Source organism: Chiloscyllium plagiosum, unplaced genomic scaffold, assembly GCF_037043375.1.
Source record: "Chiloscyllium plagiosum isolate Xiang-an unplaced genomic scaffold, Cpla_swu_hap1 HiC_scaffold_18, whole genome shotgun sequence".
NCBI lineage: Eukaryota > Metazoa > Chordata > Chondrichthyes > Orectolobiformes > Hemiscylliidae > Chiloscyllium > Chiloscyllium plagiosum.
Window position 1 is genome coordinate 13,648,285 of NW_028270156.1, and position 16,914 is coordinate 13,665,198.

The 16,914-nt window shown below is 39.8% G+C and overlaps 1 protein-coding gene across 4 annotated transcripts in view; it reads left to right on the plus strand.

Annotated features, from left to right (window-relative positions):
• The window catches only part of kif18a (kinesin family member 18A), a 109,319-nt gene that overhangs the window by 40,170 nt on the left and 52,235 nt on the right, over window positions 1-16,914 (plus strand). For all 4 annotated transcript variants that reach the window (XM_043705435.2, XM_043705436.2, XM_087996306.1 and 1 more), the window contains exons 7-9: window positions 8,805-8,981; window positions 11,618-11,692; window positions 11,936-12,051. In XM_043705435.2, coding sequence (XP_043561370.2) covers window positions 8,805-8,981; window positions 11,618-11,692; window positions 11,936-12,051 — 368 coding nt within the window. The remainder of the gene's footprint in view (window positions 1-8,804; window positions 8,982-11,617; window positions 11,693-11,935; window positions 12,052-16,914) is intronic.

The following is a 16,914-nucleotide window of genomic DNA, read 5'->3' on the forward strand; positions in this document are numbered from 1 at the left end:
ATGAAGTCTGTGGCTGAGTTCCATGCTTCTAGAAATTTTCTGGCTGTCCCACATTCCACCATCATATGCAAGGTTAACATGATTTACAGGATTTCATGCAAAGACTGCACGAAACACTACATATGGCAAACAGGCAAGCAACCCGCGATCCGCATCCATGAACACCAACTCGCCACTAAATGCCACGATCAGCTGTCCCGAGTAGCCATACACACAGCTGATAAGGACCACAAATTCGACTGTGACAACACCGTGATCATAGGACAAGCCGAACAGGGGACAGCCAGATAATTTCTCGCAGCATGGCACTCAGGCAAGGATTTCATCAACAAGCACATTGACCTCAACCCAATATACAGGCCACTACAACAAGCAAACAGAAGCAGCACCGTACAGCAGCACTTCACAGGAGACTCCAAAGCACCGAAGATGTCACCGAGACAGGGGACGAAACGTCTGCAAATCAACTTCCCAGATCGGGGAACATACCCACAACCACAATAGAAGTTATTGCCAGACTTGCAGAGAATGTTAATGAATTGGAAGCAGTTCAGTGAGGGTTTACTGGACTAATACCAGGAATAAGTGGATTGCCTGATGAGGAGAGGCTGGACAGGCTGGGCTATATCTTCTGAGGTTTGGAAGCCAATGTAATTGAAGCATATAAAGTCCTAAGGGCAGTTGACAAGATTGATGTCGAAAGGGTATTTCGTCTTGGGAAGATTCGAGAACTAGGGATCATAGTTTAAAGATAAAGGATGACTAAGGTTAGTATTGTTCCTTCTTGTGCAGTCACTTCAAGGTTCCAAGCATGGTAAATGGTGCTTGCACGTCAATCATGACATTGGATTTCAGTCTTCAACCTTGAAGGCTCGAAAGACGGGAAAGAAATTTTAAAAGGAATACTGATGCAGAAACTTTTTTTTTTCTCAGAGTTGAGCCTTTGGAATTCCTTTCATCACGTGGTGGTTATAGAATTGTTAAATATTTCTAAAACAAAGGTAAATTTTTGATCACCCAAGGGGATGAAAGATTATAGGGGATATGAGAATTGTGTGGTTGAGGGGCTTGAGGGGCCAAGTGACTTACTGTCATATGGAGGTGATGGCCTAATGATAATGTCGCTGGACTGTTAATTGAGTGACCTAGATAATGTTCTGGGGGCCTGCCACGAATTCAATAAATACTTGAAATTAAGGATCTAATGATGACCATGAATCCATTATCTATTGTCGGGAAAAGCTCATCTGGCTCACTAACGTCCTTTGGGGAAGGAAACTACCATCTTTACCTGGGCTAGCCGACATGTGACTCCAGACCCACAGCAATTTAGTTGACTCTTAACTGCCCTCTGGGCAATTATGGATAGGCAATAAGTGCTGGCCTAGCCAGCAACGCCCTCATCCTGTGAATGAATAAAACAAAAGTAACACTAAAGAGTTACTTTAGTAACTTCCCGGTTAAGTGATATATGAACGTTAAATTAAAATCTTAATGAAAGGAACTACGCTGTATAACGTCTATCATCAAAGGGCAGTTAATTAAATTCTTAAATTCAAGTTCAGTGAGAATCTGATGTTTGCACTGTTATGATGAAAAGTAAAATGAATAAGCTTGAAACAATGCAATGTAAAATGTCTCATTCCCAAGATTATTTTAGTAATGACATTATATTGCATTACTAACACAAGATTAAAAGAGAATTAGAACCAAAATGTCAAAAGAGCATAATGGAATTTGTGTACGATTAGTCCACCAATGTTGTCTTAAAAAAAATTGTCAACAAGAGAATTCAGGTTGACTTCTGAATCATTAAAATTTGAAAATGGGCAATTGTAACAGTGGGAAAACAGTAAGAAATTGAGCTGTCGTATTCCTTCAATTCTCTTGCAGATAAGATTATCAACAGTGGCCAAAAACCTGTAACTTCCTTCAGTACTTCGATTGTTTTGAATTTTTTGCTTTTGGTTATGGAGAAGATTAGATATGTCTGCTATGCCAAACCAATGAACATTTAAGCTAAAGAAAGCTTGCAGGCTCTTGAGTAAGAAATTATATCATAGGTTATTTTCAGATGACTGAATTTTAAGTTGAACGTAACAGTGAGGTTGTCAGTGCTCACCATTATTACAATGAAAATCAGGAAACAAATTTAAGCAACTTCTCATGCACAGTTAAGGACTGAAATAATTTGCTGTCCATGTCCATAGAATCCCTACAAATAGAGGCTATTTGGCCCATCGAGTCTGCACCGACCTCCTGAAGAGGGTACCACCTAGACGCACACCCTATCCCTGTAACTACTCGCTAATCCACCTAACCTGCACACGACAGGGCAGTTTTTAAGCACATCTAATCAACCTAACCTGCACATCTTTGGACTCAGAGGAAATCTGAGTACCCAGTAGAAACCCACATAGACACAGGGAGAGCATGCCAATTGTAAAGTAGCAGTGCTCACGACTGCTATGATGCTGTCCACTCTTCCAATGGCTACACTAATAGTTTCAACATTGAAACACTTGGCACAGCTTTTCATTGCTATGATCATATCTACTAAACTTGAGATAAAGTAAATGTCCCTTTTTCTGGTGCAAATTTTTGATGCATGATGAGTTTAAATGTAGCCAAACTAATTCTCTGGCATTAAATTAAATGCAGTGTCTTTTCTCCAACTGTTAATTGTTTTCTTTTCTTGTTTCTTTCCTCAATTCTATTTTTCTTTCTCAATTTTGTTTCCTGTACAGTACTTGGCAATAAATTAAATTCTCTAACTTACACTTCCTGATTTAGACTTTTCTATTCAAAGTTTGTGCGAAGATTTGTAGCTCGGGTGCTCGTTGTTGTGGTTCTGTTCGCCGAGCTGGAAGTTTTTGTTGCAAACGTTTCGTCCCCTGGCTAGGCGACATCATCAGTGCTTGGGAGCCTCCTGCAAAGCGCTTCTTTGATGTTTCCTTCGGTGTTTATAGTGGTCTGTCCCTGCCGCTTCCGGTTGTCAGTTTCAGCTGTCCGCTGTAGTGGTTGGTATATTGGGTCCAGGTCGATGTGTTTGTTGATGGAGTTTGTTGATGAATGCCATGCCTCTAGGAATTCCCTGGCTGTTCTCTGTCTGGCTTGCCCTATGATAGTAGTGTTGTCCCAGTCGAAATCATGTTGCTTGTTGTCTGCTTGTGTGGCTACTAAGGATAGTTGGTCGTGTCGTTTCGTGGCTAGTTGATGTTCATGTATGCGGATTGTTAGCTGTCTTCCTGTTTGTCCTATATAGTGTTTTGTGCAGTCCTTGCATGGTACTTTGTACACTACATTAGTTTTGCTCATGTTGGGTATCGGGTCCTTCGTTCTGGTGAGTTGTTGTCTGAGCGTGGCTATTGGTTTGTGTGATGTTATGAGTCCTAGTGGTCGCAGTAGTCTGGCTGTCAGTTCCGAGATGCTCCTGATGTATGGTAGTGTGGCTAGTCCTTTTGGTTGTGGTATGTCCTCGTTCCGTGGTCTTTCTCTTAGGCATCTGTTGATGAAGTCGCGCGGGTATCCGTTTTTGGCGAATACCTTGAAGAGGTGTTCCTCTTCTTCTTTTTGCAGTTCTGGTGTACTGCAGTGTGTTGTGGCCCTTTTGAATAGTGTCCTGATGCAGCTTCGTTTGTGTGTGTTGGGGTGGTTACTTTGATAGTTTAGGACTTGGTCTGTGTGTGTGGTTTTCCTGAATACCCTTGTAGTGAATTCTCCGGTGTTCTCTGTACCATCACGTCTAGGAATTGGAGTTGGCTATCCTTTTCTTCTTCTCTCGTGAATCGGATTCCTGTGAGTGTGCCGGTGTGTTTTTTCTATTTCCGTGTTTTTAATGATTACAAACGTGTCATCGACATATCTGACCCAGAGTTTGGGTTGAATTTGTGGTAGGACTGTTTGTTCTAACCTTTGCATAACTGCCTCTGCTATGAGTCCCGAGATTGGTGATCCCATGGGTGTTCCGTTGATTTGTTCATATATCTGGTTGTTGAATGTGAAGTGTGTTGTGAGGCACAAGTCCAGTAGTTTAAGTATGCCATCTTTGTTGGGTTCAGCGTCCTGTTTTCTGTTCTGTATGTCCAGTAGGTTGGCTATTGTTTCTCTGGCTAGGGTTTTGTCAATCGAAGTGAACAGTGCCGTCACGTCGAATGATATCATGGTTTCTTCTTTGTCTATGTGTATATTTCTGATGATGTCCAAGAATTCCTGTGTTGATTGTATAGAGTGATTGGATCTGCTGACCAGGTGTTTCAGTTTCTGTTGTAGTTCTTTGGCCAGTTTGTATGATGGTGTCCCTGGCAATGATACTATGGGTCTGAGTGGATGTCTGGTTTGTGTACTTTAGGTAATCCATAGAATCTGGGGGTGTTGTTGCTTTCCGGTTTCATTCTTTGTAGGTCAGCTCTGTTATCTGTCCGTTTTTTTGTAGATTCCTTAGTGTGTTATTTATCCTATTGGTGAGTTGTGGTGTGGGGTCAAATTCCTTCATTTGGTAGGTGTTGATATCTGCAAGTAGTTGTTGTGCTTTTTGGATGTAATCAGATTTATCTAGGATGACCGTCATTCTGCCTTTATCTGCTGGTAGTATGATTATGTTCTTATCGTTTCTTAGTGATTTCAGTGTTTCCCTCTCCTTGGTGTTGAGGTTAAGAGTTTGTCTTTTCCTTATTATCATAGGTACGACGGTTTGTCTCACTGTTTGTTGTGTCTCTTCTGTCAGTCCATTGTTCCTGAGTGTGCATTCTAGTGCTGCTAGGAAGTCTGCTGTCTTGGCGTCCCTGTGGTTGTAGTTGAGTCCCTTGGCCAGTATTGTTCTTTCCGTGTCTGTGGGAATCCGACTCACAGGAATCCGATTCACGAGAGAAGAAGAAAAGGATAGCCAACTCCCATTCCTAGACGTGATGGTACAGAGAACACCGAACGGAGAATTCACTACAAGAGTATACAGGAAAGCCACACACACAGACCAAGTCCTAAACTATGAAAGTAACCACCCCAACACACACAAACGAAGCTGCATCAGGACACTATTCAAAAGGGCCACAACACACTGCAGTACACCAGAACTGCAAAAAGAAGAAGAGGAACACCTCTTCAAGGTATTCGCCAAAAACGGATACCCGCGCGACTTCATCAACAGATGCCTAAGAGAAAGACCACGGAACGAGGACATACCACAACCAAAAGGACTAGCCACACTACCATACATCAGGAGCATCTCGGAACTGACAGCCAGACTACTGCGACCACTAGGACTCATAACATCACACAAACCAACAGCCACGCTCGGACAACAACTCACCAGAACGAAGGACCCGATACCCAACATGAGCAAAACTAATGTAGTGTACAAAGTACCATGCAAGGACTGCACAAAACACTATATAGGACAAACAGGAAGACAGCTAACAATCCGCATACATGAACATCAACTAGCCACGAAACGACACGACCAACTATCCTTAGTAGCCACACAAGCAGACAATAAGCAACATGATTTCGACTGGGACAACACTACTATCATAGGGCAAGCCAGACAGGGAACAGCCAGGGAATTCCTAGAGGCATGGCATTCATCCACAAACTCCATCAACAAACACATCGACCTGGAACCAATATACCAACCGCTACAGCGGACAGCTGAAACTGACAACCGGAAGCGGCAGGGACAGACCACTATAAACACTGGAGGAAACATCAAAGAAGCGCTTCGCAGGAGGCTCCCAAGCACTGATGATGTCACCTAGCCAGGGGACGAAACGATGGCAACAAAAACTTCCAGCTCGGCGAACAGAACCACAACAGACTTTTCTATCATTAGCTATTCTGCAATCTGATCAGTTCTGAAGGATCACAATTGTTGATTCTATTGGTGATTTTTCATCCAGATCTGAGACCAGAAGCCCCATCCCTGCTCTGACTCTCGCAAAGGATTATTGTCTCTCACCTCCCCCAAACAGAATCATGGGAAACAGTAGTTCTCTTGTGTATTCTCCGCAGTAACACCTTGCTGAGTTGCTGTCAGACTGCCTGCTGAGCAGCACCCTTTCCTCATGTGGTATAAATTGGTGCTTCATTTGAAATTAGGCATTCTTGTGCATGCTGTGATGAGTGCAAGATAAAAAGCTTTGGCAATTTTTTTCTCTGAAATATTCCAACACTGTTCTACAAAGCAAAACTTTAATCAATTTATGTAAAAGAACTTGATTTTTGGATTCAATGACATTTAGTTATGAGCAATATACACTTGCATAATGACTTTCTCACAAGTTCAAGAGTGCTGACACAGATATTGAAAGAAGGAAAGCTTTATTATTGAATTGGGCGTTAAATAAGTTTCATAGGTCAAGGTAGCATTGGTTAGACAGACCTCAGATCTATCCAGCTGAAGGATAACTACCAACGATGAGGCTAAGCATGCTGGGGCTGTGCCTTGGGTGTAGGCACATACAGTTGAGAACTTTTGCCATTTTATTGCTGCTTATCTGATTAAGAATGTGGTGTTTTTGTAACTTTTTAATACCAATTTCTGTATAAAGATAGCTTGTTTGCAATAATAACAGGAGTAGTCTGAGAGAGCTCTTAGGAGCTACTGTGCTAAACATAGTATATTTTAGAACCTTAGCTCAAGCTTTGCATGTAGGTGTCTATGTTATAGTGTAACATTGATGCCATTGGTAAATAAAAGTAATAATTTAAACTAAACTGTCTGTAAGAGTTTATATTCCAGACTACCACAGAGTACAATCTCTGGACGAACCATGAGAGGCTACAGGTCAAATCCATCAGGGATTCCCTGAGCCGTTTCGAATAGGTACTTTAGCACAGTTAACTGTGAACACTGTATTTCTGATTTGTGCTTCAGAGGCTTTAAGGTGCGAAGAAGTGAGTCACTGATAAAGTATTTTGTCTGCTTTTGTGGATAAACTGTTTTCAGGTTTTGGTATTCAGTGATGCTTTTGTGTTTTCTGCTGTTGATGATCATTGCCTAACTTTTCAATAATTCAAGTTTTGCCTACCGTTTGTTAGTTCATCCTCGATGTTATCCTGAATATAGTCGGCTGGTATGAACTGTTTGGTAAGCATTGCAAATATAGCTGAACTACAGTATATTTTAGTAGCCTCTTTCCTGGCTTTACCATTGACAGAAGGTCATTCATGAAGTAACTTAAAATGGCTCAGTCAAGCATGGCTCCTTGAGTAATTTCTGCAGCAATTTTCTTGGGTGACAATGATTGGCCTCCAATAACCTCAAACAACATTTTGATGAAGTTTTGCGTAGAGGCGTTGATGGCTCCTTCCATCGCTTTCCTGATTGCAAAGATCAGGAAGTAATGAGCCAAATCAAAACTTGGCATGTTTTTTCTAGATTGGCCATGAATAAGCTATCTTTCGTATTTTTGCGTATGTTGTCATTCTTAATACCATGCCGCATACACCTGTGCTGTAAAACACAGTATTTCCACAACATTTGAGGGTAGTCAACCACGTTGTGCAACACGTCATATTTCTGTATGTGTATGGCATCCCTAAACAAATCTTATGAATTTAATGAATTAGTTTTTATATTGTAGTCACTGTTATCTATATTCAGAAATTATATCTGATGCTGTTGGTTGGAAACATGAATGTTAATCAAGGAGCTGTGAGAGTCACTGACTTCTCATCAAATAATCTCTTACGATCCAGTAAATTTTTTTTTTTGCAACATCAGACAGAGATTCTGAAACAAAGAACAGTGCAGCACAATAACTGGTCCCTTGGCCCACCAGGACTCTGCTGACTCATTATGCCTTTTCTAACCTAAAATCATTTTACCTCCATACAGTCCTTATCCCTTTGTTCCCCACCAATCTGTGTAAGTCAAGGTGCCTCTGAAATGTTGCTATGGTATCTGCTTCTACAACATCCTCTGGCAGCGTATTCCAAGCAGTTACCAGCTTCTGTGTTTTAAAAAAAACATGTATTTAAAGTTATCCCTTTATCCCGTAGTAATTGACATTTCCACTCTGGGGGAAAAAGGTTCCGTCTATCTGTTCTATCCATAATCCCTCAAACAGGTTGTCCCTTAGCGTCTGATGTTCCAAGTGAAAATGAATTTGTCTTATTTCTCCTCATAGCTAATACCTTCCATACGTGACAACACGGTAAACCTTTTCTGTGCCCCCTCCAAAGCCTCCACATTGTTCTGATGGTGTGGAGACCAGAACTCTCTGCAGTATTCCAGATGTGGGCAAACGAAATACTTCATTCTAAATCACTTGCTCAATAAATACTAAGAATGGCAACTTACATTATTTGTCCAAGGTATGTAGTACATTTGAGCCTATACCCTATTATTGAGGGCCAAAAATTCCATTCACTACCCTGTTTTAACTATTCTCTCTAAAATGCAATTGTTATATCCTTGCCAAGTTGCAGTTCCAGCACATCTAATTTGTTTAAAAAAAAATTGTTACTGCCTGGTGAACACCAGTTGCATTTTAATCCCATTACAGCTACCTATGTCAGAGGTAGTTGTAATGCGATTCCTCTTTAACTCAATACTTCAAATTTAAAGGTACTTTTTAAAGCCCCAGGTTAGTCTCAGACTCTCCCAAGTAATACTTGTTGCTGTTTACTTTGCAGACTTGTCAATTTTAATTTCACCAGGTTCTATAAAGTTCAAAAATTTTGACAAAATATTGACAGATTTAAGCTGCTAATATTTTCATGTGGAATTAGCTGTATTTTCAGCAAAAGGCTATGTTTAATATGAATAGAAATTTTTGTTAAGTGACTTTGTTTTTATCTTCCAGAGGAAGACCCAGCACATTCCCTACAGAAACAGTAAGCTAACACGCCTGTTGAAGGATTCCCTAGGTGGAAATTGCCAGACAATTATGATAGCTGCTGTCAGCCCATCCTCTTTGTCTTATGATGACACATATAACACTCTGAAGTATGCCAATAGAGCAAAATACATCAAATCTTCAGTAGGTTTTTATTTTGTATGTTTAAATATTTATTCGTTGATCTCCAATAGCATAGCACATGATTAAAAGCCACTGTATTCATGTGAAGCTCAATTATGAAAAGGAGAAACCTGGATCAAGATTTTGATACAGTACTGTTTTAAAGTTGCACTTTGTCATTCCTTATATTTTGTCCTTGTGTGTGTGTTTTTTTTAAGCTATAAGAACATTTTAAAATGGTTTGAAATGACATGGGAGTGGAAAATTTACAAGGATGCTGCCAGGACGAGAGAGCTTGAATTATATGGAGGCTGGATAGACACTTGTTTCCCTGGAGCAAGGAAGCTGAGGGGGTGACCTTATAGAATTTTATAAAATTATGAAGAGCAGAGATAAGCTGAATCGCCAAAATGTTTTTTGCGAGGGTATGGGAATCCAAAACTAGAGGGCATAGGTTTAAAAGGGACCTGAGGGGCAACGTGTTCACATGGAGGATGGTGAGTGTATGCAATGCACTCCCAAAGGAAATGGTTGAGATGGATACAATTATAACATATAAAAGACATTCGGACCAGTATATCGATAGGAAAACTTTAGAGAGATTTAGGCCAAATGCAGACAAATGGGACTAGTTCAGTTTAGGAAACTTGACTGGCATGGACGACTTGGATCGAAAGGTCTGCTTCCATGATATATTTCTATTGTAGAGGCTGAGGAGCTAGGAAATACAAAACTGGGGTGTTAGAGAACCATCACTGGCAGGAGAATTTAATGTGTGAATGTTTATGGAATTACAAATGCGGCCTATAAAACCATTAGAAATGAAAAGTTGAAACAAAACTACAAAGGAATGTTTTGGAGATGCCAGTGTTGGACTGGGGTGTACAAAGTTAAAAATCACACAACACCAGGTTATAGTCCAACAGGTTTAATTGGAAGCACTATCTTTCGGAGCACTGCTCCTTCATCAGGTGGTTGTGGACTACCACCTGATGAAGGAGTAACACTCCGAAAGCTAGTCCAACACTGGTATCTCCAAATCATGACTACTATCGACACCACTAACTGCCGGCTTAAAGTGGAGAGGATCTCCAAGATCGACACAGACATCAAGTTTCTACAGAAATGCAGGCAAGCAGGAAAGATCCTAAAAGGATTATGGATCACGAACCCACTCCAGTCAACCTACAACACAGACGACGCAGAGAGACTTTGCCACTCTCGCAAACTCTTCAGTCATCTCGTGCACCAACTCTACAGCAGGTGCCACAACCTTGAAATTTAGGTGGAGTCCACACTCTCATCCTGCGCTCAGGATACAGCAGGACAATTACACAACATTGCCAAACAAACAAGGCGACAAAACTACACCACTTACATGCACACCAAAAACAAAAAACTGGAGAAACTTGGAATTCTCACCAGTAGTAGCAAAGCCCACCCTGGCACCACAGTAAATAACAGAATCACTGCGGGGAAGTCTATTATCAACTTATCGGACCACACCCTTCAGCCGGAAGAGATTGAAGTCCTGGGCAAGGGTCGCAACTTCTGCCCCACCACCAAATTGGTTCTTGCAGCAGACACTGAGGAGTTCATCAGACGAATGAGACTCCGGGAATTCTTTCAAGGTGCCAGCAGTGATCCCAACGAACCCACTGATGAACTGGAGCAGTCATCACCGGGATCTGTAGAGGAGCGACTGAAGAAGGTGTCAACTTGGACCCCACTCGAGGGCTGCTGCCCTGGGCTTGACATGTGTGCTCAAACCGTCAGGAAATATACAAATGCCAGATTCATCAGCCGTACCCACAAGGTAGAGCAAAATATCACCCGTTCACAACGCAATGCCATCCAGGCTCTCAAAACCAATCACAACATTGTCATCAAACCAGCAGATAAAGGAGGAGCCATTGTCATTTAGAATAGAACAGACTACTGCAAGGAAGTATATCGACAACTGAACAACCAGGAACACTACAGGTAACCACTGGCTGATCTGACCAAAGAACACATCCGTGAATTAAACACATTGATCAGGACTTTGGAAGCACAACCACCTGATGAAGAAGCGGTGCTCCGAAAGCTAGTGCTTTCAGTTAAACCTGTTGGACTATAACCTAGTATTCTTTGATTTTTAACAAAGAAATGTGTATTTTTGCTATAAGATAGGTCCGAATAAATTTGGCTGTCGAATATCTTGTTTGGACTTTATTGGTATGATTTCAATCTTTTCATATGTTTGATTCATGTGTGTGTGCACTATGCTGTGTATTTTGCCACATTAAATTAAAATACTTATAATTGCACTTAACCTTTTATAATTTAATACAAAAATTTATTGTAATTTAGTTAAAGCATGCTGTGTAAGTGAAATGCAAGACTTTAGCTTGTGTATTCCTATGAATCATTTTCAATCTGGTCATAATTGAAGGTGTACCATACTATTTTATATGTAGTAGGGATGTAAAACCAAGCAGAAGATTCTCAGATTCCAGGACTGCCATCTTTCTTTGTCTCTGCAGACATTGCTAACTGGAAATTGTCATTTGTAAAATATGAACAAAATCTTGATTTTTTTTGTGATATTTTACATGGCATAAGTTTGTATTAATTTGTTTTGTTGTAATTATCCTACTTTCTTCTTACTTCTGCAGGTAAAGAGTAATATTTTGAATCTGAATAACCATGTGGGGAAATATGCAAAGATTTGTGAGGAGCAAAGGAAAGAGGTAAATAGTCGCTATGTTAGAACAACAAACATTTGTCTACCACTATAAAATGTGTATTCTCTTCAAAATGTGTATTATGGACATAAAATATATTTTTATAATACTGGAAAACTTGTTTACTTCACTATGTCAAAGAGGGCTTTGGAGAAGTCAAGTCCTAAGTCAACAAAGGTATGGACAGCTTATTAAAAATGATAATTTAGTTCAGGAGCTCAGATCTGTCTTGCTTTTTCTGTTCCACAGATTACGGAGCTCAAAGAGAAGTTGAAAGCTTATGAGAGTGAAAAGATTATGTTTCTTAATAACCCTGGAAGAAAGGTTAATTTTGTTTCAAATTCAAAGGAAAATGAAATAATAAGGTAAATCTTAAAAACTGATTTTTTTTGTTGTTTCTGAACCAAAGGTACACTTTTTTTTTGAGAAATTGCTTTTTTTTTTAAACTCTTCGTGCAGAATAGTGGAATAATGTTTTATTTGCAGGGGTGGTACATGATTTATGTTGCTGTAAGGTGCTTAATTATTGGTTGACAAACTTCTTCTCCATGTCCTTTTTGTCCCTGTGCAGCTGTAACAGTTAAAATCAATGGCTTCAGAGTTTGTTTAGCTATCAAATTCAATGTTAAAATAATAATGGCATGTCTTTTAGACTGTGAAAGCTTGTTTTATCTTGCTATTATGTCAATAGTTTGTATTTTCAAAATTATATTGTTTATACTTGAGTTAAAATTTAACAAATGTGTTGAATTATATTTCAGTTTTGTCAAGAATAGCCAATGAAACTGAATAAGACAGGTAAAGATGATATACCATGGGGCATTATGCCTGTCATCAGAGAATAATGTTCATCTGACCTCTCCTCACTCATTAATAACTTGTTCATTAGTTAAAGGGATAGTTGCTGCATGGGCATGCCTATTTTCTGGGAACAGAGGATAAGCCAATCTCCACCCCCAAGATCTCACCCTGGCCTTCAGAATAAACTCCCAGGGGAGAGTGCAAGCCATAGGTATTGTAACCCTGTAATACCCAGGCTCAAAGAGGTCCCAGAAATTAGTGGCACTTACAAAATCCCCACAGAAGCTAAGCAGGTGCTTAGCAGTGATGGAAAAACATCCCTAAGAAAAATAGGAATTCTTTTATTTTACCTTAGCACCATGACATTCAAGCCTCTTAGACTGAAGTTGCTGTTTTCACTCTTCCCTCTCAAGTGGTCAAGAAAAAGATCCCATGGGTAGAATTTTCTGGTCTGAGTTTTAAAAAACATGGACACAAATGCCTAAATAAAAACAGCAGCTCAGCAGGTCGAGCAGCGTCTGTGGAGAGAAAAACAGTTAACATTTTGAGTCCAAATGATTGTCCTTTAGAACTGAAAGGAACTGAAAATTGATTCTTTTTTATGCTTTTAACATAGGAGAAGAAGCAAGTGGAACAAGTAGTGAGGGTGCCCAGAGCAAAAGACAAGGAAGTCAAGACAATCCAATTTACAACTCTTGTCTGTCCTTTACCACCATGAGCACTCCCTTGTCATCTTTAGTTATTTGGTTCCTTATTTACCAAGCTAATTCTTTGTTCAAACATAAAGTGGGGCTGAACTCAAAAAGCCATCTTGTGTTATGTCTTGCCCCGTGCAAATCTTTGGTGAAAGACTATCCGATATGTACATTTCCTAAATTATAACAAGATATCAGTACCTGACGGTGTGTGAGCTGCTGAGTATTGTAGCTTATTTTATGTTTGAAGTGTTGCCCCTAGTGAATGTGACATAAGCAATACCACTATAGTGTCAGTAGTGCTACCTTGATACCTGCAATCAAGTGACAGACATTGATTCCAGATAAGGTATCTGATTGATTTGTCTGACCTCCAACCTCTCGAGTAATGTTTTGCGATGCTAATTCTCATTTATAGGAGCAGGAAGTAATAAGTCAACAGTGCTACCCTGACAAAATAAGCAGATCACTTGTTTTTGTATGGTACTCGAGCCAAATTTTCTAAGGCCATCCATGGGCACTGACCTCCACAACCACTTCTGCCTAGGCTGCTTTTGACAGTTGAGATGGCTTCTTGTTCTCATCTTTAGGGGAAAAAAAAGTTCCCTTCTCTCCTGGACAGCCTTCAGGACAACCTCCAAAGAGGCATTTCTAAAATATGGTGCCACCTTTTGTCTGATCTGTGATACATTTAAAGTGAATGAGAATGATGAGGCGAGGTTAATTGACACACCTGTGTGACAAAGAGTGCAGTGCTGCCTGGTTGTACTTTTAATATGGTGTCTGGATGTTGGAACCCAGAAGAGATTCTGACAGGTTTCAGAACGTCTTAATGAAATTTGTCATTTTACATGCATGAATATATAATTATGGTCAAACATTTGACCCATCCCTGACCAGAAATCCTCCACACTTTTATTCCCCACTCCATATTTTTTCTCAGGAAAAGAAATTGCCACCCTATGGCACCATTTTGAATAATGTACAAGATTCCCCTATTTTCCTGATCAATATTTAATATGGGAAAAAAATCCCTAAACAAAATTGCCCTAGTAATTGTCACATTTCTGTTGATGAGACTGCACACTGCACAAGTTGGTCAATGTGTTTCCTGTATTAAAACATTGATTAGACATCATAATTAATTACACTTTTGTACAGGCTGGTGGCCTTGAGAAATCTGGAGGAGAACTTGTGCAAAATATTCAGCTTCTGACCATCCCTCTTAGCCATGTGCCTAGTCTGTCTCTTTTCAGTTGGGACCCCAGAATATTGATGGTGATGATAGATTTGGTGATAAAGGCTTTGGATGTTTTGTGTTAAAGTGATACATATATACAAGTTGTTTGGAAAATCAAAGGCAGATGGTGATAGTGAGATTGTTTTTGAAGATGGTTATTGCCTCGCACTTCAATCGCATTTCAATTCAACGCTTGATGTTGACCTAGTCAATTTGTAAGTGGGCACAGTCTGTTTCATTAACCAAGGAATCTCGATTAGAGCTAAACACTGCAATTGTCAGCCCTACATTTGACTTTTTAATTATTTTCCCTGTAAAAATCAAACCAATAATAGCTACATCATGTGAATGTGCATTTAGTTAGACAAATATTCTTTTTTTTAATAACTTTGCATTTGTTTTAGGAGCAATGATTTAGGTTAGATTACTATATTTTATAACTTATTGTATGAAGATTATAGTTTGGATGTTTTTCAGTGTAATTTTGATGGACACGTCTAGCAAATATTGTCAACTGCATTGTTGAGTATATATAACATCTTATTTAAAACTTTCTATATTGTATGCCAAAATAGCTGTAAGAACTCTGAAATTGTGGCAGTACAACACAATTTTATAATTTGTCAAAACATTCTTGCTCATATTGTACAACAAAATTAGGTTTGTGAATTTCTGTAATTGATATATATTATGGTAAAAGTCTAAGCAGACTAAGAAAATCCCTTTTTGTTGGTGAATAATAAACAGATTGATGTGGAATTGTTTAAAACAACATAATTTTTATATGCAAAGTTGTAAATAATTTATGGTAATTTGCTGCCAGTAAACGAAGTCCCGAACTGTTTTTAAAAAAAACTATAGCTTTGGCAGCAGCAGTAGAAAATTTGAACTATTTATGGGTCTTCTCAGAAGTCTCTACATCAGTAGTTGGAACACACAGTAGTTCTGAGAGATGTAAGTGTCTCTTGTGTATCAATATTTTAAGAGTCAACAACAGGCCATGTACGTCAGTGTGAGATTCCAGAGTATAGTCACGTCTTTAACTTTTTTAAACAGTTGATACTATTTTATGTGCCAAACATCAGAATAAATCTGTGTCAGACAGGTCAAAAGCACAAAAAAGGCCCTTCAGCTCTTCATGTCTGCACCTGTTTTTTGAAAAAAAAAACGAGCACCAAAGTATTCTAATACTATTTTCCAGCACTTGGCCAATAGCCTTGTATGCCTTGGCAAAGCAAGTGCACATCTAAATACTCCTTAAATGTTATAAGGGTTGCTCTCTTTACCACCTTTATAGGCAGTTAGCTTTTACTCCCTGAGTGGAAAAAGAAATCCTCATATACCTCTAAACATGCTGTCTCCTGGTCATAGATCCTTCCACGAAGGGAAAGTTTCCTCCGTGGGTAGTCTATTCATGCCCCTTATACTTTTATGCATCTCGATCATGTACCCACTCAGTCTTCTCTGTTCCTAAGAAGATAACCTCAGTCTATCCAAGGTCTCTTCATAACTAAAACTTCCAACCCAGGCAATATCCTGGTAAATCTTCTCTGGTACCTCCTCCAGAGCAATGACATTTCTGTATACAACACAGAAACAGACCCTTTCGACCAACTCGTTCACGCCAACTAGCCATTCGAAATAAATCTAGTCCCATTTGCCAGCATTTGGTCCATATTTCTTTAAACTCATCCTATTCATCTATACATCCAGATGCTCCTTAAATGTCGGAATTGGATCAGCCTCCACCACTTCCTCTGGCAGCTTATTCCATATATGCACCATTGTCTGCGTGAAAATGTTGTCCCTTAGGTCCCTTTTAAATCATTCCCCTCTCATCTTAAACCAATACCCCCTAGTTTTGGACTTTGCCACCTCTGGAAAAAGATCTTGCCTATTTATTTTATCCATGCCCCTCATGATTTTATAAACTTCAATAAGATCACCCCTCAGCCTCTGATGCTCCAGGGAAAATAGTCCCAGCCTATTCAGCGCCTCCATATAGGTCAACCCTCCAACCCAGACAACATCCTTGTAAATCTTTCCTGAACCCTTTCAAGTTTCACAACACCCTTCCTATAGCGGGAGACCAGAATTGCATACAGCATGCCATTAGTAGCCTAACCAATGTCCTGTACAGGCGCCACATGACCTCCCACTCCTACTCAATGCACTGACCAATAAAGGCAAGAATACCAAAAGTCATCTTCACTATCCTCTCTACCTGTGACTCCACTTTCAAGGACTTATAAACATGCACTTCAAAGATCTCTTTGTTCAGTAACACTCCCCAGCTCCTTACCTTTAAGAAAGTCCTGCCCTGATTTGCCTTTCCAAAATGCAGCACCTCACATCAATCTCAATTAAACTCCATCTGCCACTCCTCGGCCTCTGGCTGATCTGATCAAGATCCCGTTGTACTCTGAGGTAACCTTCACTGTCCACTACACCTCCAATTTTCATGATGTATGCAAACTTGCTAGCCATGTCTC